This window comes from Centruroides sculpturatus, unplaced genomic scaffold, assembly GCF_000671375.1.
Source record: "Centruroides sculpturatus isolate CEXI.00-Female unplaced genomic scaffold, Cexi_2.0 scaffold371, whole genome shotgun sequence".
Classification (NCBI taxonomy): domain Eukaryota; kingdom Metazoa; phylum Arthropoda; class Arachnida; order Scorpiones; family Buthidae; genus Centruroides; species Centruroides sculpturatus.
The window spans coordinates 571,098-593,800 of record NW_019384600.1 but is presented as its reverse complement, the minus strand read 5'-3'; the positions used below and the strand labels follow the sequence as shown (position 1 = coordinate 593,800).

Below are 22,703 nucleotides of genomic sequence, written 5' to 3'. Positions count from 1 at the left end.
TTTTGCATGTCTCGACGTTTTAAGGTGTTCTGACTTCAAAAATATAAAAATAAAAAAAATTAAGTTGTTAAAATTTATTATGGATAGTAGTTTGTATTTCGATTGTTTTATATGTAACGAGGAATATACAACTTCTGAATTAAACAGCATTAAAATTGTCATATTTGAAAAAAAAAGCTTCTCCTTTTTACTACAGAAATTTTGTTAAGTTTGGGACCTCAATAAACTTCGGGACGCCTTTAAGAGAACGTTTTCTAAAATTGATTTTTGATAACTCATGATAGCCTATATCATGAATTATCAAACTTCGAAAACTTCGTGTAAGCTATATTTTTTTACGGGTTCATTCAATTCTGATTTCATTTCATAGATGACATAATGCAAGAATACAGAGAATAATGAAGTAAAGCCAAAGAATAATTCTAAAAAAGAAAAATATATGAAAAGAGTGATTAATCTGATATGGAACCTAATACTTGTAGGGTGTCTTGAGATGCTCAAAAAATACATGAAAGAGCACATATTTAGGTCTAATCTTATTCAGAACGCTCTGTAGAAAATAAAGATTCTCTCTTTTTAAAAAAGAGCAATCAATTGCATTGATCAATCAAATTACTCTTGGTTTTAGTATAGATCACATGTAAATCTGTAATGGATGATCACACATTATTTTTTATGATGAGTAAGTGTAAATGATATTAATTTACGTTCGAAATAACCGTTGCATATTAAAAAACATCAGATATTTTATTTATTAATATATATATTATTCAGTCATTTGATAGGTCATTTTCATGTAAAATTTCATTTAATTCATACGAGAGTTTTCTTCGAAATATTTAAAAATTTTAGTTCCTTGATTTTTTAATAAGAAAAATACATATAAAAATTTGGTTAATAATCCATTAAACATTTAATAAAATCTTTATAAATAAATCAAAAATTTAATGTAGAAGTTATACATTCGTGTATAAATACGGTATATAAGTTTATAATCAAAACTTTTAATTGATTCTGTAGATAAACAAAACACTAAATTTTGCTGGCAATTTTTTATATTTTTATCTATTTAAAAAATACCAGTTTAAAAGAGAAATAAATATTTGTTAATTTGACATAAAAGTTCGATGATATCTGTAGAACTATATTTATTAGCAGAAGGTTAGGAGTTTATCCAGAGATGACTAACTGCCGTGACGGAAAATAGTACAAAGTTTACAATAGTTGAAGTTTTATAGGAAAGAGGGCGCCATAGATTCCAATTTATGTAACTTTCGTTACGAGGGAGGCGTGTTTATTCATACACGCAACTATCTGGATATAATGTAAATGGAAGAAGATAATTTACCATCATCGTCGTTAATTTTGCCGGCTCCCAAGAGGAAGATAAACAAGAAAATATGGCCTTACTTCATTATTGTGATTTACGTCTTGATCATTATACTGTCTATCGCCCTGTTGTTACATATGTATACTATTCAGGAAACAAAATTTCAAAAAAGTTGCCCACTATTTGGCCATCCCGATGTGGAAAAGCTGAAAAATGATTCCTTCAGTTTTAATACAGATGAAAACGAATTCCAATGGGGATCGGACAGTTATTGCAAATTTTCCTTTTTTACGGCCACATTTTCCACCTTAGTGGCTTTTATATGGTGCTGGTTTTTCTTTTATTCTCAATGCGATCACGCTTTAGGAGAGGAAAACTTTGGCAGGTAAGATGCCGATCTCTGAAAAGTTTACTTAATAATACGAAAAAGAAAACGAACGGTCGCTATAAAAAGTCGTTCCGATAATAACTGTATCGCGTGATAATGCTTATCGTTCACCTGTTAGGTTTTAAGATTTCGATGTTTTTCCTCCAACAACGATTTACTTTTAACGAATTATTTAAAAAGTGTGTAGACATTTTTTAAATAATGTTTTTACAATAAAAATAACCGCAATAACTTTAATAATAACCAAAGTGATAAACGTTGATTCGTTCTAAAATATAAAACTTTTCAAATTTTTTATATTGTTATATCATAAAAAGATAAGATTGTTTTCATTTTTAGAGAACATTTTATTTAAAAAAAATTATTTTTATTTTTACAAAAATATAATATTGAATGATGTTGATGTTTTATACAAGTTTAATTGCAACGTCACAGTTGTTTTTAAATTTCATTTAATATTGTGCAGCGTCATAATTGTACATTTCTCCTATGATTAGAACAATTAAATATAAAAAGTCACGTGTTCCTTGATCATTTAAATGGATATTATATAGCCTATATATGTATTTGATGATTAAAAAAGATTTTAAAACTTTATACTTTATATTGATGATATAAATTAAATTATAGCCAGACCTATATTTTATTACAATTATTTATTTGTCTTCTATTGATTTTTCTTATCAAGAAGAGTTCCGAGTTTCTATTTAGACGGAATCAATTGTTATCTACGGAAGAACGTTGAATAAAAATGATAATTTCGAACGTCATACACCACATTAAACCTGTTTTGAGGAAAAAACATCATTTATTGTTTGTAATTTCACGCATTTTTGATTTCGTAACAATACACAAAGGTTCGTTTCTCGTTTCGTATTATAAATTTACTTCATTAAAACCTTCATATAATATTTTTATTAAATAATATAAATATATACGATATAAAAATAAATGAGACATCCAGGAAAACAATTAACTATCGCTAGATTAAAACAACTACACAAGCAGAAAGTGTTTCAAATATAGTAGCATTGTCGTCATTTATGACAAAGCGCAACAGCCGTGTGTTCCAAATTAGAAATGTAGTTTGCTTGGAATGAGACTTGCACCGTTTTTATGATGTCTCGTTCACGTTAATGAACGAAATATTTTCGATAATATACGGCTTTTTCTAAAAGCATCCGACATTTTACATGAAAAAAATTATTAAATTAGATTGGATTGTGTATACTGTTAGGAAAAATAAATTGGTTTCTCTGTTATATTCTTTTTATAGTACATTATTAGCAAATTTGTGAAGGTGATGATTAATCTATGTATTAAATTATTCACGTTGTTACATAAATAAAACACTTGACAAAATTTATATAAATGCACATCAAAATGTTGTAAATAATTCTGTAGATATTCGATCGTGAGAACAGTTTAATTCTGTAAAGGGCTATAAGACTGTGTTGTTGATTCGAGAAACATCTGTGATAATTTTTTTCTTACTTTCTTTTTTAATGCCCTGTTAATACATCTCGGATTACACATAAATGTTTTTATTGATAATCTCTTAAAGTCAAATTATTGTTTATAGCTTCACAGTGCCAGAAAATTTAAATATACTTCTATTGATTGAAGTTTCCTCCTAGAAAATCCGCAGGTTCTAATTATTTAATCGTTAAGATGATGATGATGATGATAATATAGACTCGTTTAGTTTTTTTATGAGGAAAAAGTATTTTTTTTTCTTTTATGGAAACCTTTAACAAAATATAAACCGCAATAACTTTAAAAAAACTCAAGGTTAATTGGATAAAATGTCACATGTCGGATAGAGTATTAAGTAAAAAAGTGTTGATAAAGCTATCGTTCTAAATAGATTCTATATATTAAGAAAATACACGAGGAATACATTCCTCTACTAACGAATGATTATATTTCAGGGATAATGAGCAGCGATGCCTATTGTTGCCGGCCAACATATCTGCCCTCGTCATGTCTTTTTTATGTCTGGCACAAAGTGCCATTATTGTAAGGGGAATCACGCAGTTTTGCGACCATCTATCCGAGACTCCTGCTAAAAGGCAAATACAACCTTATATCATTATAATTATAACGAAAAAAAAAGACGAATTCCTTTAATTTATGGATTGCTTCTTTCTACAGTTGTCAAAGTGCCAGTGACTTAAGCTGGGAATATTTCAACGACTTGAAAGGATTTTATACAATTTTTCAATTTTTATTGGTAAGCGAATTTTTACTTTTAATTATTTAAAATAAAAAGTTGTCTGAAGAGAAAAGATAAATTAAATAAAACGTAATAAGACGATTTGGTATAATGGCATGATTATATATAAAAAATTCTCTTCCATACTTAAATTTTAATAATGAATAATGAAAAATTGTCTGTAGTATTCTTAAATTCGTATTAGAAGAATATGGTGGATCAAAACNTGAATTTACATATTTAAATACTGATTAAATCGAAATAAAAATAATGTAGTTTTTCATTTTAAAAATCAATATATTTTAATATATTAATATATATTATATTATATATTTAACGATATATTTTTTCTCTTATTTTTAAATGAATAACTACATTTTCCCCTCCAAAAATTTCTCTTTTCAGTGTCAGGTTTTCTCCAGAATTACCGATAAATAGGCTATTTGAATAATAATTGAGATTTTTTTATTCAAATTTTTTAAAGAAAACATTTATTAATTATATAAAACGCGTATTACTTATAATGATTTTCTTTTCTTTGTTCGAAAAAAAACGCATTTTCTAAAAAAATTTTAAGAAATGGAATACTTTTGAAGCTGGACTTTTGTTAATTTTAATAAGATATGATTTATTTCTGAATATTTAGGGTGTTAAAAAGCACTCGGTATTTATATGATAGTTAGCATGCACCATATTGAGAAACTTCAGTAAATACATGTCGAAACTCAATTATTTCTAACAATTTTGTACGTGGTTGTTTAGTATCACGACTGACTTATTGGCTTGTGCGTGTGGCATGCGACGTAAAAAACAGGATAATCTTGCAAAATCTTTATGTCGATATTTACAGGTGTTGCACATGGTCTCCTCCTATTTCGATACACGCTTAGCTTTTCCTTACAGTGGAAAATTCCAAGCCTTTATAGTATTGTTTATGACAAACGATTTAGTTTTCGATTTAGGTTATGTTTACTCAGTATGGAGTGTACTATTTATCATATAAATGCTGAATACTTCTTTTTAATTCATGTAGAATAATAATTACTCTACGTAATTGATGGTTAGAAATTACTTTCCTAAATAAACAAAGATTCAATATTTAATACTACTGAGACAAAAACTACTATTGGCCTTATAATACAGAAATAATAATCAATAAATAAAATAATTATAATTAAAAGTCATTTCTAAGAATTATTTTCTTAGTAAATATCATTTAAGAAGTATTAATTGTATTAATAAACTAATTTATTTTTATTTCATTTGTGTTTTCTATAAAATTTTCGAAAAACGTGAAAAATTACGAAAGTTGTAATGAAGTTAACGGTCTATTTATCATTTTGGCTTATTTTATCGTTTATACATTTGACTGTATAATTTATTAAATTGGACTATATGATTAGCCTTTTCTCTTTGAAATCTTCATCACTCCAAGACGTTATAACGAGTACGATTACGGAACGTTACAATCGATAAACTATGCCAGAATGATTTATATTAGTGCTTATTCTGTATTCTGTATAAAAACTGTGACTTGGTGAATAAATAAACCCATAAACAAGCTTAATTATATATACGTATAAGTACATATGTTATTGCTATAATTAGAATATAATTACTTCGTTTGTAATCGCGTTGCCGTGCGTATTAGGCTATATATGCATAAAGATTAACATAAATTAAATTTTTGACAATATACAGAACAATGACCTCAAATGATCGGTATTTCAGGATACTTTAATATATATACATCTTTTTATTTTTCAATTGTTTAAAAGTGGATCACTTAATAGTGGAGAGAATAAAATTATATATAAAATGGTGATTTTATTTGGCTTTTAAAAATAAAATTTTATGTGTTACAAACATAATATCAGAATATGATTAAAACTGCTGTTTAAACATAAAAGTTTAATAAATATGGAATGCGGAATTCATTTGACAGGACACAAAACACCTGAAAATGTTTGGGTATCAACTTACAAACGGCTGTTTATTTCCAGTCACGATTCTGAAATATTTAATCGTTTTATTGACTATTACGTTAAAATTCTCAAATTTCAAAATGCTTTTTTTATTTCAAAAAAGATAATTTAAAGTTTTATTTAAAAAAGCAGGTAATAAAGACACATAATTTGCTCATATATGCGTCTTTTTTGAGACACGTACGTAAAGCTACTTAAAAGAATTTAAGAAGGATTTTTATCTGTTTGAGTTAATAGTATAAACGTAGAGATCATATTGATTTTTCTAACACGCAAGCCTTAATAAAAATGTTATGTTGAAAGGAATTTTATTGAAAAATACTTTTGCATCGCCACTTTTAAGAACCGAAAGATGAAATCGGCATTTTTCAAAATTTAGAAACAAAACGATGAGGTTTTATATATAATATGGAGAAGTTTGAGGTAAAATAAGTAACTTACTTTCTAAAAGTCAGTCAGATATATTTTAAAATTATTCTATAATAATGCCTCTTTTGTGTCTTATTCTCATACAGAGCAGTGTTAATTAGTAATTTTCATTCCTTCGTCAGTATTATTAATATTAAAAAGTATTCAGTATCATTAATCATTATCACTTTCTTCCGAATATTCGTGAAAAAAATTGTTTTTAATTTATGTTGAATTAACTAATAGATTCTCGTTTACTTGATAATAGCAATGATAGGAGTTTTTTAAATTATCATTGGAGTTATTCGTATATTTTATTATGTTATAATAATATAAAAAGATAGCCGTTTAAACTTGCCTTGGGAGTACAGTATTTTGTATGATTAGATCGGGGTTCTCAACCTTTTTCATGTAAAATTATACATAACTTATATAGGCATATACTATATATAATAATATTATATACAGTATATACATTGTTTCTTAAATATTTTTTTAAAAAGTTTTGAGAATGATAGTGGAAATATTTTCAAGAATTTTTAAATGATTGTATATTACTAAATAATTAAATATTAAAATATTTGCTCATCGATCCTTTTTCGAACTGTCATCGACTCCATTGGGAAACCATGATCTAGATTCAAACTTTTGTAAAATATGGAAACGAAAACTTAATTTTAAATCTGATTGTTTTCATTAACGATTTCCCTGCCAACGTTAAAATGATATCAGATTTTATATATTGCGGCCGAGGCTGTTAATATGGCAGCCTACCTCCTTTGGGGCCCGAGAATTAATCCGGTCGGGTCGGGTCGAGTCCCACAAATTTTTTGGAGTTGTTCTGTCCGGGTATGTCGGGTTCCACTTCCATCCAGTCGCCCCTGTAAGCCTGGCCGAACTTATGATATGCTGATTAAAAGGCGCGCGTAGTGACCACAGGACGGAAAGAGTAAAAAATCCAGCAACGAGTTGCTTAACTTTTCCGGCAATATTTGATGGCGCCATCTGTTACGATATTTTATTTTTAACTATTATAAATGGCAAAAAGTTTAATTTTGAGGATTTAAGAATAGGTTTTATAAAAAGAAAAAAAATGTAAATGCTAATAACGAGTAAAATCGTCATTAAGTCCGACCCTACAAAAGATACACACGATCCCCATTATCTTCCCACCCCGTCGACCGTAACCACCAAAATTAAACAGCATCGATCCCCGTAATAAACAAACCAACTTGCAAAATTTCAGAAATTTTCGAAAGCACAGGAGTTGTTAAGCTGTTAAGCTTCAAACGGAGTGAACAAAATCGTACCGAGTCCAAAAATTAAAAATCTGGGGGGGGTCATTTTTTGATCGATCGCCTGTTACATATAACAGCCGGGAAAGTAAAAAATAACACTTAAAGTTCGATTTTTATTCGAATATTAACTGCAATACAGAGTAGAAATCATTGTATTTGTTAGTATATATTGTATATATTATAACAAATTACTTACTTGCTGTTGGTACTACTGGTGACATCAAAATACAGGAAAAAGTAATGCGCTATAAAATTTAAAATATTTTATTGTACCTGATATCTCTAGTACTGACATCAAATGTAAATATAATCGATAAAATAATATGTAAGGATGCGAATGTGGTAATTTCCAACATCTATCTTATCTCACCAACTCTTTATTGAACGAATTTGAAAGTATTGCATTTCCTAGAATTCTATGTAATTCTGATATAGATTACGAAGTTTCAACATTTTACATCGAATAAAGCTAAAAATACAGTCACTCAAAAATGGAAAAGCCAGCCTGTATCATTATCTTCTAAAGAGAAACTCTACTACAGTTTGACAGATTTGAAAGAAAATTTTATATAAAATGGGTATGCCATTAGTTGGATTAATTTGCTGTTCGTCACGTAGAACTCCCTATATTAGATGAATATGAACATAAGATTACTAAGCCTATAAAATTGTAAGATAATTAGATCAATAGACATCTAGTAATTGTGCGATTACGACAAAAAATATTTCATAAAAATTTTATTTCGTATTTTTTTTTTTTTTGATAGAAAGAAATAACTATACTGTATTTAAAATTTTTAAAAATTGAAAGAAACGAGCAATTATTTTATTGTGACATCGTCAAAATGCCGGGCTGCACGTTTTTAATCATATTCTTAATTTATTTAAAAATTATATACTCTCCTCCTCAAATTAGTAGTATCATACTTTTCCTGTTAACAACAGAGTCGTGCCAGTTATCTATCTAATTCCTTTCAGGGGAAAATTTTTGAATTAAAATAACATGACTTTCCTTCTAAATCGGAAGTTCGTAGGTAGTTAATCTGGGCCTCCTACCCTAAGATTTCCGTATCTGATCTTGAATTTCATTTATCTAACACCATTCTCGAGATTAAGGAAAGACGGACAGACAACCGACAGTGGGAATTTATAGGTTACAATTTTTTCAAATTGCAGCCCAATAAAATTTGTAAATTTATTCACAGAAATCAGCTGTTGGATTGATCATACTGTGATACAGAAGAAAACATCAAATGATTAGAAAAATAATTTAAAAAAGAATTATTGATGAAAAAGTTATGAAAATTTTTAAGTTATAATTACCTTCTTTTGTCTTCTTTTGTGTTGTAGAGGTTATGATTATGCCGAAGGTTCGTTACTCTTCAACTACGATTTTCCAATACCTATCGATATAGATGTATGAGCGATGATGTACTGGATTGGAAAAAGCTCCCAGACAAACTGGGAGCTTTTGCCAATCCAGTATATATATATCTAGAGGACCCGGGACCCAACAAAGCTTGAGGAGTAAATATATTGGCTAATGTTAACTGACAAAAAGCTCGTCAATTAACCTTTGGGAATATTTTTGTTTGCTTACTGAGAGTATCATCAGAATAGAAAAATGAACCTCTTCCCACAATATACCGGTACTACCCTCCTGAGAGGAGCAGTACTCATATATAGCAGCAGCAAGACTTCGATAGGACGAGAAACCTCAAGAAACAATGCACTTAGAAGTTTGTCTTACGAGATCCATGCTTCTTTGGAGGTTTCTTGTTCTAAGTTCTGGGTAAAACCTTTCAATACGTGTGAGTCGAATTGTATAGATTAGCGAGTTAGCCTACCCTCTTAACTCTTGATTACTCACTCCCCCCACACTATTGTTCAGCTTACATGTTCGGACATGTAGCGCGGAATCGACACATAGCTACAATTAATTTCGTGTTATTTATTTCTGTGTTTGTTATATCTACGGAGACTTGAGAGACGTGATTTCTTGTAACCGTGAACGAATCAAAAGACACATAAGATTAACGAGAACATTTATTAGCTTACATACATCCGACTTGGATTTTACACAAATTGCGAAATTATACCCCGACTTACGCGATTATCGCTCGGTCCCCACCTATCGCGTAAGTTCGGGGTATTACTGTATTAATCGTCTAACTTTCAACCTCCATAAAATAAGAAATTTCGCTTTCCTACGAAAAGTTAAGTGGCGCTCAAACAAAAGACGAATCGGCGAGATTTGAAAATCGCGTAACTTCGGGTTCGCGTAAGTTGAGGTATTACTGTACACTGAAACTATTCTTAAGAGTATTTTCGTCATTATTCTAAATTATTTTTTTCAGAAACGTTTTGATGCCAGTTAAGGCAATGTCTCTGTTTATTTGATGGCCGAGCGGTCAAGGGGGCAACCTACCGTTCTGGAAGACCCGGATCGAATCCGAACGGGTCGAAAAATCCCAGGAATTTTTCGGGGGTTGTCCGTCCGGATATATTAGGCCCCGTCCCTTACCACCCGCCCGCCCCATTGTGGGCCTAGTCGAACTCATAATGGGCTTGCTAAAAGAGGCCCCCTTAGTGCCCACAGGGCGGAAAGAGTTAAAGAAAAATTTTAACGTAATAACTGATGCTGTGTTTGCTTTCATTTTCTGTAATATACCAAAGATTGTTACTTATGCAGCTTATAGAAAGATCGGTCTAGTTTTTAACTTTTCATTTTGTTCTTGAAATGTTCGATTTTTGATTTGATTTATAATTTCGCTAACTTAAAATTCTGAAAAGTGAACAGTACAACAGAATCCGATCACTGAAATAATTTTAGTTTCAATTTAAAAAAGTAGAGGCCTAAACTTGTATTGTCCAAAAAACAACAGAGGGGCGCATCATGGTACCCATATCCTGAACTCGCACGTGGTCAGTGATACAAATGAACTAATACTGCTTTTTCGTGAACATTACGTAACATTACCACTTATTAAAAAATATACCGTATTAAATTTTTAATATTACTTGTAATATCTTAATCGAGAAAATGTAATTATTGAATCCATCATTAATTATGTTTGAATTTAGATACAAATTCGATTTTCCCCCAATTAATAGCGAGGTTGCGGCCGAAGTTTTCAACGCGAAAACATGAACGTTAGTTCATGTTTTCGCGTTGAAAACTTCGGCCGCAACTTCGCTATTGAATTCAACATAAAGTTTTCGCAATTCTACGTCAGGCTCTAGTGACCCTGATGTAGATCGCGATCAGAAACGTGACTAAAACAACTTTAATTGGGACTATGGTTTGTATACCATTAATTGTTTCGTCAGAAGGGCATGTTGGAATGCTCTCTTCTGACAAAATATTTATAAAATATCAAAATAAACAATAAATGAATTCGCTATTAACTTTTACACACAAGTTAAATTGCTTATAATTATTTTTCATGCTATTTTTTTTAAATATTCAAATGCGTAAAATTATATCTATGGGCATATTCCTGATAAAGCGGCCTTAATACAGCTGGACGGACAAGCGAGTCAACGACATAATCCGGGCATAAATGGGCTGTCATTGGTTTTATCAGCTGTATTAAAGCCGCTTTACCAGGCAATGCGCCCGTTACTTCCGATGAAAGTCACATATGTTTAATATTAATCAATAGAGAGTAATATGTAGTATCTGAAATATAAATATACCATAAATTGAATTAAACCCGATGGAAATTATAGTAAAAATTGCAAAAATCTGAACCAAAAAATCAAGTTACTAATTCTAAGCCTTTTTTTTCATCAAAGCGTCATCAAATCTTTGTTGATGGAAATTATGCTCGAATTTGATATGAAATTTTTTGTCTAGTGATAATGATAGCTAATTTGTGAATTATGCATTAGAAGTTAATGAGATTGTGAGCCAAACAAACGGCCACTTTATTAATTTTTTTAATCAATAATTGAATAGTGAATGATTATAATATTACATCAAAATTCATTTTCGTAATTAAATATCTCGTTAGATTATTAAAGACATTGCAGTTGATTCAAGCTATCTCCTTAATATTCTGAATTACAAAATAATTTTAGTGAGATAAACCTATGTTTATAAAAAGTTTACTTGAAACGTAACATTACGATTTTCGTATTATAGATTCAGTCAAACCTCTGAAAAACGACCAAGGACGGAAACACAAAAAATGTTCGTTGTTCGGAAGTGGTCGTTATTGGGAGGTGGCTGTTGTTGGAAATTTATTTATTTATTATTTTACAATCATTTTTCAGGAATTATTCATAGGTTATTTATCTATGAATATTTCCGGAATTTCCGATGAATAATAATTAAAAAAAAAGAATTTAGACAGATTGTCCGATGAAACTTAATAATAAAATTATAAACAGTAAACGTTATCGAATCACTTAGTTTTAAACAAATTTTAATTAAAATTCATGATATTTTTATTATATTTTAGGATTGTAAAATTAATTTTAAAGTTGTAAGTTTTCACGCATAGGTTTTCTGTATAAGTCCCATGTAACAGGAGAAACTTCCGTATATTCCTTTCTCTAAATTATGTTTTACAATACCGGCAGTGACAAATATGTGTAAATTTAATTATATGATGATAGAAAACTTCATTTCAAAATTATTGCTCTCGACAATGAAACTTAGTTATTTATTTATATGTTGTTCGAAAATTTCATATTAAATAATTACACTTTTTATTTATTAAAGTAATTATTTAGTTAATTAAAGTAATATTTCCATCGAATAATTGTAATTAAAAGTGGTCTGTGACATTTTTTATTCTTTGTGTTGTATGGAAACATATCACCTGGTTAAATATGTACACATTTAACTAATTTAATTAATTATGGAATTCTAATTAAACTCAAGGAACGCTGTTTCATTCCATTTGCCATCTGATCTTTTTTCGTTCTCTTCTTTTCCGTCTCTCATCCCAAGCTACGTTATACTGTATATACCTCGTATATAGGTTATATATAATTTTTCTTTAAACATATCAAAAATATATATTTTCTTTATATTTCTCGAAAATTTAATTTGTTTAAACAATAAATGAATTCGTTATTAAGTTTTATATTTTAATAACCTTTGCAGTTTGTCCGAAATTATCCCAGTAATTTGGGAAAGTGAGAGTTTTAGGATTAAACAATATATCTTATTTAATGTAAATCCATTGTTCTTTCGAATGGCGCAAAATTAAAAAAGAATTTTTTCATAATTGTAAGAAAAATTTGAATTTATAGATTTCGTAGCATTAGGATAGTATTGACTGTTTTGTTTCAAGCCCGTAAGACAATGAAATGAGCTGTCGTTGCATATCTTGCTTATCCAGTCGTTTTAACCGGGTAAACGTGCCCATAGTAAACTTAATATTTTGTCCTGTTTTTCTTTGAGGAAATCACAGCTTTAATTCTCCTCGGAGTTTATATTTTTTTAACTTCTGTTCTGTTCCAGATGACCTGATTCTATCCAACATCCCACTAGGTAGTGTTTCATATTGATGGAGTCTTTCTTCTGTTCACTGTAACTAATAATGTTCAATAGATTAATGTCGACAGACTGAAGACCAGTGTTGAAATCTTGCACTTCCAGCCAATCTTGGACACTTTTTGCAGTATGTTTTAGACCGTTATCACGTTAAAATATAATCTGCGACAGATCAAGTTTCTACCACTTTGTTTCCAGCAGCCCATCCTTGAGAATGGATAGATAAAGATCCATTCTGCCATCAATTTTGCACATAAAACCAGAACCCTTGGCTGTCGCGAAGTCTAGATTACAGTTCAGAGAATACGTTCTGATCATTCACCAGAACTTTTTAAATCTTCAGATGGTCGGTTAGGCAACTTTCCTATCCGGGCAAAAAGATAGTGTGTAAAGAAAATTACTTCATGTAAACTGAAATCAGCTGTGGCTGTTAATTAAGAGAACCACAGAAACAATTATGATATCAAAGTAGAAGCGATTGATAGCGATAGAAGCGATCAATAAGAAAAAACGAAAGCCACTGATGTAGATTTTTCCTGATAAAATGCATTTTGTCCTTGTTCGGTACTGACTGAACCACAATGCCCAGTACTGGGGAACTAATATGTTATAATTTTCTCACTTCTTAATACTTTTTTAAATTTTCTATTTCTTATTATCATATTTGTGTACGTCACGTAATAAGAGATGTAGTAATGTAATAAAATGTTAATTTACTCCGTCGAAAAGCCGGTACAAAGAGACAAAACTTTAAACGCTACATGGATGCAATACAAAATGCACCTTCAGACATCAATACAGTATATTCTTCCAGATTGCCGTGATTTACAAGTCAGAACTTGTTGGCTTGCATGCCTTACTTGAAGATTTATACAGTATAAACAATATACAGTTTCATTCGAGAGTAGAAAGAAAAATAAATAACACACATATTGAATATGTTTTCCTTTATTTTCTTTTTACTCTTTTCTGTTAATCGAAAGAATAGGAGAGATCAAAAACCTAATATGCATGGCTAACCGTCGTTCCTTCTCATGTTGTGTCTGCAATTTAAAAATTTTGGATAATGATTTACTTTCGTGTTCACAATGTTTGAAAAATGCTCATTTTTATTGTTACGGAGTTGGTTGCGCTACTTTTCATAAATTTAGTAAAACTTATAAAAAAAAAATTGGAAATGTGGATCTTGTAGACAAGTGAAAACTTCAAAAGGAAATGCAAATTCAATTTTGCAATTGGGACAAGATGATGAATTAGGTGAGTCAACTCAATTTATTTCTCCAGTAAATGACAAACCGACTGATTGTAATAATAAGCAAAGTAACTTCTTGCTCACTCCAGCGACACCCCAGCCAATTGATTCAACCTGGTTTGACAAACTATTTTTAGAAATTAAACAAATTTATGGAGGTATGGAAAATATAAATCAAACAAATAAAAGTATAAAGGAATCGATTCAATTCTTATCAGATAAATTTGACAAAATTAATGACCGTCTTGACTCTTTGGAGATTAATAATAAAAGGTTTTCGGTTGAAATTGTAGATTTAAAACAAGAAAATTCTATGTTGAAACGAGAATTAAATAAAACACACGAAAAATTAAGGTCCATGGAGCAAGATGTTAATAATTCAAGTTTAGAAATTGTTGGACTTCCTACTTTGTTAAATGAAAATTTAACTGATATTGTTTATAAAGTTATGACATTTGTTGATAATACATTTGATAAATTATCTATTGTAAATTGCTATGGGCCTAGGTCTCTTCCAAGTGAAAGAAATTCATTGTCGCGCAGGTCAAAGCCGATTATAGTGAAATTGGCTAATGTTACTATGAAGCAAAAAATTATTGATAAAATTAAAGAGAATAAATTAAAGATTACCTCTAGTGCATGTAATATAATTAATGAAGAATATAAAATTTATATAAATGATCATCTTACACCATATGATAGAAATCTTTTTTATAAAACTAGAGTATTAAAGAAGGAGGGGAAAATACTAAATACTTGGACCAAAAATGGTATAATTTACATAAAGATTAATGCAACTTCTCCACCTTCACGAGTGTTTACGTTAGAGTATATTGAGAGTTTATTTCATGATGAAAGTTCTATTAAAAAATAATAAGATAACTAATTTTGAAAGGGATGGACTTTGTTATTTAAGCATCTTACATTACTATAAAATATATAAATATCAGAAAATAAATCACATTATTTCTGGTTATGACTGTAACTTTGTTATACTGGCTTTTTGTGAAACGTGGACTAATGAAACTCGCCCTCCGTTTAAAATAAATAATTTTAAAATGGAAAAAATCGAAAGACAACCAAACCAACATGGAGGCATAGTTTTGTTTATAAATAAGGATTTGGTTTATGAGGTAATATTTGATTTGACATTAGTATACTAAAGAGTACATAGATGTGATGACAATTTCTATTAACAAAATTCTGATTGTAGTTATTTATCGATCTCCGGTTTCAAACTACAGTTTATTTTTTGATATAGTAAATTCTATAATTCATTATAAAATTACTAAATTAAGGAATTATAAAATACTTATTATTGGCGATTTTAATATAGGTCTACTTAAAGAGTATTCAGTAAGTACTTGTGACTTGTTAAACTTTTGTTTGTCAGAAAATTTATCATTTTTAGCTGATCGGAGGCAACCGACCAGATTTGATAAAGACACTCACTCCTTGATTGAATTCGGGTTAACCAATATAAGTGAGTCAGAATTTTTAATTCATCAGGACTTATTGTCGGATCATACACCTATAGTTTTCTTTCTCCCTAGGAAAGATACGGAAATGGCTGGTAAATCGCTAAAAACACGTAGAAAAATAAATTATTCATCAATACATCATTTACGTAATGCACTGTCAGCTTGTTTTACTTGGGATTATTATTATTCCGCAGATCTTTCTGTTGACCAATTCGCGGATTACTTTCAGGATATCCTGCAGATTTTCATTAATAAATACTTTCCTATAATAACACAAAATAAGAAAACCAAGATAAAGAGAAAGGCATTTCTGGCAAAAATTATTTCAGGTGATACAATAAAGTTACTTGGCCAGAAGAAGAGTCATTTAAACAATTAAACAAGTGTTGTATTTTAGGAGATTGACGTGCTAAAATATTACTAGAATTGAGAGGGCTATCCAAGGAAATTAGATATAAAATTCGGCAAGAAGAGAAAGATTACTATGACAGACGACTCTCCAATATATGTTCTATAGAATTTTGGCAAGAGATTAAATGTCTACCTATCGAAGTAGTTAAAACACAGGATAACGCACAAATTAATCAGTTGAAACATAATGGTAAACTTTTTCAAAATGAAAAAAAAAAGTAATATATTTGCTGAACACTATAGACAGATGGGAGGCTTTGTCACATCAATGTTAAAAAATAATTTTGTCTCACATTCCTCTTCATGTGGTATGCTCAGTTCTTTTGTTTTGGAAGAGACTTCTCCTAAAGAGATGTTTGATTATATTATGAGCGTAAAAGCAAATACTCCGGACATTGATAAGTTAAATATAGTTATATTAAGACAAATAGCAGATATAATTGCTCTACCATTATCTTATTTAATTAATAAATCCTTCGAGCGTGAGAGATTTCCAGAGAAGCTTAAACACAATCTAGTAATCCCAATATTTAAAAATAAAGGATCTAAACAGAACTTGGAGAGTTATCGTCCGATTACTATTATTCAGAGTATAACTAAAATAATTGAAAAGGCTTTCTATAAAAGATGTTTCGAATTTGTCAATAAAAATAAAATATCTAATAATCAGTATGGTTTTAATTAAAAGAGAGGCCTCTACAATTGATGCTTTGACTCATCTTAAACAATATATAAGTAACAGTCTCGATAATTCAAATATAGTAATGGTGGTGTTTATCGATTTGACCAAGGCTTTTGATAGCATAGATATTCAGATATTAAAACAAAAATTGTTTAAAGTTGGATTGAGAGGAGTGCCATTGGAATGGCTAATATCCTATTTATCAAATCGTACATATTATGTTAAAGTAAAAAATTCAATATCAAAACCTTTTCAAGTGAACAAAGGAGTACCATAGGGATCCATTTTGGGCCCTCNTATTATTTAGAGTATAACTAAAATGATTTGAAAAGGCTTTCTATAAAAGATTTTTTGAATTTGTCAATAAATATAAAATTATATCTAATAATCAGTATGGTTTTAAAAGAGAGGCCTCTACAATTGATGCTTTGACTCATCTTAAACAATATATTAGTAAGTCTCGATAATTCAAATATTGTAATGGCAGTGTTTATCGATCTGACCATGGCTTTTGATAGTGTAGATATTCAGATATTAAAACAAAAATTGTTTAAAGTTGGATTGAGAGGAGTGCTATTGGAATGGCTAATATCCTATTTATCAAATCATACGTACTATGTTAAGGTAAAAAATTCAATATCAAAACCTTTTCAAGTGAACAAAGGTGTACCACAGGGATCCATTTTGGGCCCTCTTCTTTTTAATATTTATATAAATGATATAGTAGAGATTATTCCCGAGAATAATATTATATTGTATGCAGATGATATTGTTATAACATATGCAAATAGGAATCTTCAATTGGCTGAAAATAATATAAATTCTTTGCTGGAGTAAATATATTAAGTAAATATATGGAAAATAATAACTTAAGTGTAAATGAAAATAAAACAAAATATATTTGTTTATCAAATAAAAACAATAAGTTAATTTAGAAGATATACAAGAAAGATTAAATAATGAACGTATTCATAGAGTTAATACAGTAAAATATTTAGATATTGAAATTGATGATAAATTACGATGGAATAATCATATAAATAATTTAACACTGTCTTTATCTAGATTTATTGGAATATTGAAAAGAATAATGAGTTTTTTTAAATTTTGAGACTGTTCTGCATTTATATCATGCTTGTATGAAACCCAAACTTCGATATGGTATTTCAGTATGGGGTACAGCTTCTTCTTTTGTATTGAATAGGTTGCAAGTTGTGCAAAATAACTTTATAAGAGCATTATACTGTATAAGTTACCTTATGATTCTTCTGTCACTTCTTTTTATAACCAGACCAAAATTGATAAAATAAAAGCTTTATATAAAAAACAAGTTCTTCTAGAAAGTTATAAGCTAATAAAGGTGGGCAAAAAAGAATCTTATATAAGGGATGAGTTTAAAAAATATCTTAGGTCTTCTGACTACAACTATCGATGGAAAAATAAACTGATTCTACCAAAAGTTAAGCACTGTTTTGGACGAGACGCATCAATCTATCAACTTATATATAACTGGAATGCTTTAAAAGAATACAAAGATTTGAGTACTTACAGGCAATTTAAATGGGCTGTAAAAATATTGAGCTGCGACTAATTGTGTGTATTTTTATTCTGTTATTTTTGTTTTTTCCTCTGTTCTTTTTATTGTTTTGTTGATTGTACATTTTATATATGTGTGTATCTTTAGTTTTTTTTTTCCGTATTGAAAAAGGCCACTGGTCATAGGGTCGTTTGAAAATAAATAAATAAAATAAAATAAATAAATAAATAATTTTCTGTTAGATAAAAAAAAAATATTTTTTTTACTTGGTTTTAAACTGCAGGAGACAGTATGCATATGTAGATACTTATACAGTAGGACGAGGTTTCGAGTTTACGCTATTAGCAATTCGAAAAAAATGAAAAAATATGTAAAATAAAAATTCTTTATTGCGCGCTAAATCTACACCATTTTTTAAGGTGCATTAAGTCTCGCATAATCTCTGTTAGTCACACTCATCCTCATTCTGGAAAAGCATTACTGTGACTCATTTCTTTGTTTTGCACTAAACACTAGGATTTTCATCTATAAAATATTTTTGATCGGAGTTCTCACTTGTGTCCGTGTGATATCAGTGTTTCTTAGTTTCATATATGCTAAATACTTTGCACTTTGACTTCAAAAGGCAAAGGTTTTTTCGCTTACCTTTGAGTTTTTCTCTGCTTCTATGATGCTGTTAGCTCTGATAAGCCGAAGAAAAGCCGTAAAGTTCCTACTTAGAGGAAAAAAATTAAAATTTTACATTTATTAGGAAAAAGTCTGCTTCGAACATTTTTTAAAGTATTGTTTTTATGATTTGCAATATCATGTTATAGTAAAATTTTGCTCATGTGACCACCTATAAATTCCCCCTGTAAAGCTGCACAAGTTTTAATATTAATCAAACTCCATGTTGATGGCCACTGGTCACCTCATTTAAATGATCAAGACAAAATCGCCCTAAAGTGACATTTAGTCCTATATAATATTCAACTTGTTTAAAGCATTTTAAACAGAATTCAGTACAGCATTCTAATTAGTTCTGTATGTCAATTTTATATAACTCTCATTTAAGTGGCCACTTAATTATTATTAAGTTGGCCACATAATAATAATTGAGATTTTACGAGATTTTTTACTGTATTTAATATAGTGTTTATTATTTTTACAAATAAGGCAAATAATATATGATATGTATGTTAGTTAGCGAACCTCATTAAGTATTTCCTTATTTTATTATAACTTAATATATCAAAGTCATCCATTTTAAAATCATGTCCATATTAGAATCAAACGTTTTCTCTACAAGTCAATTATCAGCGGATATTATGAAAATTAAAACAAGAATGATTGTTGATATAGTTTTAAATTTAGTCCAAATCAGATTAAATTTTTGGACTTTGTCACTTTCAATTTAAATGTATTTAAGAATTTAAAGTAAGACTGACTCCTTGTAAGTTTGTATTAGGTTTTGTTTCCAGTGTAATAGTAACTAAATATAAGAATTCTGACAACTAATATTACATTTTTCGTTTCAAAACTTACAATAAAAGTGTAATATTCCGGAAACTGAAAACTGATATTCTTCTGCCAATATGATTACATTTATAGTATAAAAATGCTTTGCATTACTACTATACAACGCAAACAATCTTATATAAATTTTAAAACTGATCACTTTTTCTCTAAATAACTGTAGGTTTATATTTTAAATTATAAACTTTCATTAAATTTAACCTTTTGGGCACAGAAGATTGGGGACAGTTCTACATTATTTTACATCATAAACTAACAATATCTAATTGTAGCTATAGAAGTGTGTCTAAATTATAATATATAACTGCAATGGTAAAACTGTTTAATTTTTCCTAATTTTGGAACCCCTGGGCATGCAAGGTCAAATTACCCACGAGCTGTGGGTAATCCGATACTGGCGTCATCATCAGTATTTACTTTAGTATTTAATTTGAATATTCATTATATATAAAACATAAGTTTACTATTAATATAAAAATTTCTTGAATTCAATTATTAATTTAATTTTTAAAATATTTTTGAAAGGCCGAAAGTTGGCTTACTACTATATGTTGGGCCATTTTGTTAATTTCCTTTACAGTTCGATGTATAATTGGTCCTGAAAAGTAAGCTTTTTTCTTTTTTTAATTTTTAAAAATAAATTTCATTTATAATTATATGTTTTATTTCATTACAGTGAAAACAAAGAACAAAATACGTATGAAAACGAGGTGTAATAATTGTGTTAAAGGAAAAGCACAGACTTAAACAAATTTTAACGATAATATATTGTGATCATTATTTATAAACGGAAAAATTGCATGAGCACATCTCACTATTTTTTAAGAAATGAACAATAATCTGCAATTATGCTATATTTTTTCAACATGATTCTCTATAACTACACGTATTTTATTTTATATAAATTTCAACACTAACATTGTATCAGTTTATTGTTACAATGTTGATAATAAATATATATATTAATTTTTTTAAAAAAGAGAGTTTAATGTTCATATGACTTTTTATTGTATTTTGTCTTGACTTATTTATGATTTCTGTTAAATATTAATTGACATCAAGCAATGGAATTTTTTTACAGTTTTGTTCACACATACCATTATTCTTATCTTCGTAAGAGACTTGGAAGACTGACCAAAGTCAAAAGAAACCTTCACAGTATGAAATACATGACATACTTTCTATTTAAAGTTTTTTGGCAGACAGTATCTAATTCCTTACATTTACATTAGCCAAATTTAAGTCAAAATTTGACTTAAAATACGGTAGCATAAACATATTTAAATATCAGAATAAATTATAACTATAAACAAATGAATGTCCACCCATTTTATTCTATAATAATAAATTTTCTATAAAAACCTACCAGTATACACTTGATACAATTTCTTTCACTCTTATGAACAAAAACCAATTTAATGATTTAAATTCTTTGAGCTATTTTCAAATGAAAATTCAGATAAATATAAAAGACCATACAATATACAAAATATTCTGAAATAAAATTTCCCTTTAAAAAATGCTATGGTCTAATAATTGAATAAATTATTTAAAAAAAATTTTTTTTGTTTGTAATAAATACAAAAGATATTAAGCATTTAAGAATTAAATTTAATGAGGAAAAAACTATAGCAAGAAAAATGTTTTTCTCAATTTTGCTCTGTAAAAAATTAATGATCCACAAAAATTAAATTCAAATAAATAGTTTTAGTATGATTTCATACTTTAATTCTTGGGTATCCCATAAGTTTGTGGTCACTTAACAGCTTAGATTTATAACCATGTTAAATTTTTCCAAAAATTACATTCTTGGTGTCATTTTGTAGACCTTTTTCAGAGAATATTTTTGTATATTTTAATTTGTGATTGCCTTGCAATTTTAACTTTTTTGAATTTCAAAAATGTCTGAAGAAAAACTGCAATTTGCACTATTCAGTCCCATTATTGGAAACAAAGGTATAGTGCAAGAGCAGCAATTGAGAAAATTTGTGAAATTGAAGGTCAAGGGATAATCTTGAAATCAGCAATAATCAAATGGTTTAATCATTTCAATAATTGCAAAACTAGCATTGAAGATAAGTCCCATACTGGAAGACTATTGGCTATGGTCAATCAAGTCCTGCTCCAAACTGTTCAACATGAGTACCAATACTAGCAGATTGCCAGCCAGAATCAGTGTTTCAAAATCCACCATCAACTGCTACCTGCATCATCTTGGCTTTTGGAACATATGGCCTCAAAGTGCCTTGTGAACTTATGGACCAGCAACCACAAAAGATAACAACCATTTGCAATCAACTATCCCATAATCCAAAAATTAAATGATTCTGGAACCAAATTGTAACCTGCAGACAATGAATCTATTTCCAAAATCCTGATAAAGAAAACCAATGAATACAGCTGGTCAGAACCTGCCTCATTTGACAACCTATCAAAAGCTCATGCTGTGTATTTGGTGGAATTTTGAGAGGCCAGTACACTAGGAGCTTGTTTCTGATGGCCAGGCTGTAAACAGTACATGAAACATGACAATGCCTCAACACACACTCAAGAACAGTCGGAGTCATGTTGACAAAGTTCAACGGCTTTGAAGTCCTGCCAAATCCAGCATAAACTGCCAAATTTCCATTTTTTCCAATCATTAGCTCATTTCCTGAAAGAACAATGCTTTGTTTCAGTGGAGAATATTGAA

General features: G+C 29.1%; 1 protein-coding gene across 2 annotated transcripts; it reads left to right on the top strand.

Moving 5' to 3' along the window:
• The first annotated feature begins 1,267 nt into the window (after nucleotides 1-1,267).
• LOC111624975 (transmembrane protein 179-like) lies at nucleotides 1,268-20,741 on the top strand. Of its 2 annotated transcripts, XM_023367978.1 has the most exons (5): nucleotides 1,269-1,715; nucleotides 3,650-3,790; nucleotides 3,873-3,951; nucleotides 20,537-20,616; nucleotides 20,688-20,741. In XM_023367978.1, the coding sequence occupies exons 1-5, from the start codon at nucleotides 1,330-1,332 to the stop codon at nucleotides 20,725-20,727; spliced, it is 726 nt and encodes a 241-aa protein (XP_023223746.1). In that variant the 5' UTR covers nucleotides 1,269-1,329; the 3' UTR covers nucleotides 20,728-20,741. The 2 variants fall into 2 exon arrangements, with proteins under 2 accessions (XP_023223748.1, XP_023223746.1); XM_023367980.1 differs by lacking the exons at nucleotides 20,537-20,616; nucleotides 20,688-20,741 and adding an exon at nucleotides 5,350-6,742 and having other exon boundaries at nucleotides 1,268-1,715.
• Nucleotides 20,742-22,703: the final 1,962 nt, after the last annotated feature.

What these genes read in the sequence shown, in the direction of transcription:
- LOC111624975 (XM_023367978.1), top strand. Translation starts at nt 1,330, where the DNA reads ATGGAAGAAGATAATTTACCATCATCGTCGTTAATTTTGCCGGCTCCC. An exon ending in CAATTTTTCAATTTTTATTG is followed by an intron (nt 3,952 to 20,536) that starts GTAAGCGAATTT and finishes TATTTTTGAAAG; the next exon opens with GCCGAAAGTTGGCTTACTAC. An exon ending in TGTATAATTGGTCCTGAAAA is followed by an intron (nt 20,617 to 20,687) that starts GTAAGCTTTTTT and finishes ATTTCATTACAG; the next exon opens with TGAAAACAAAGAACAAAATA.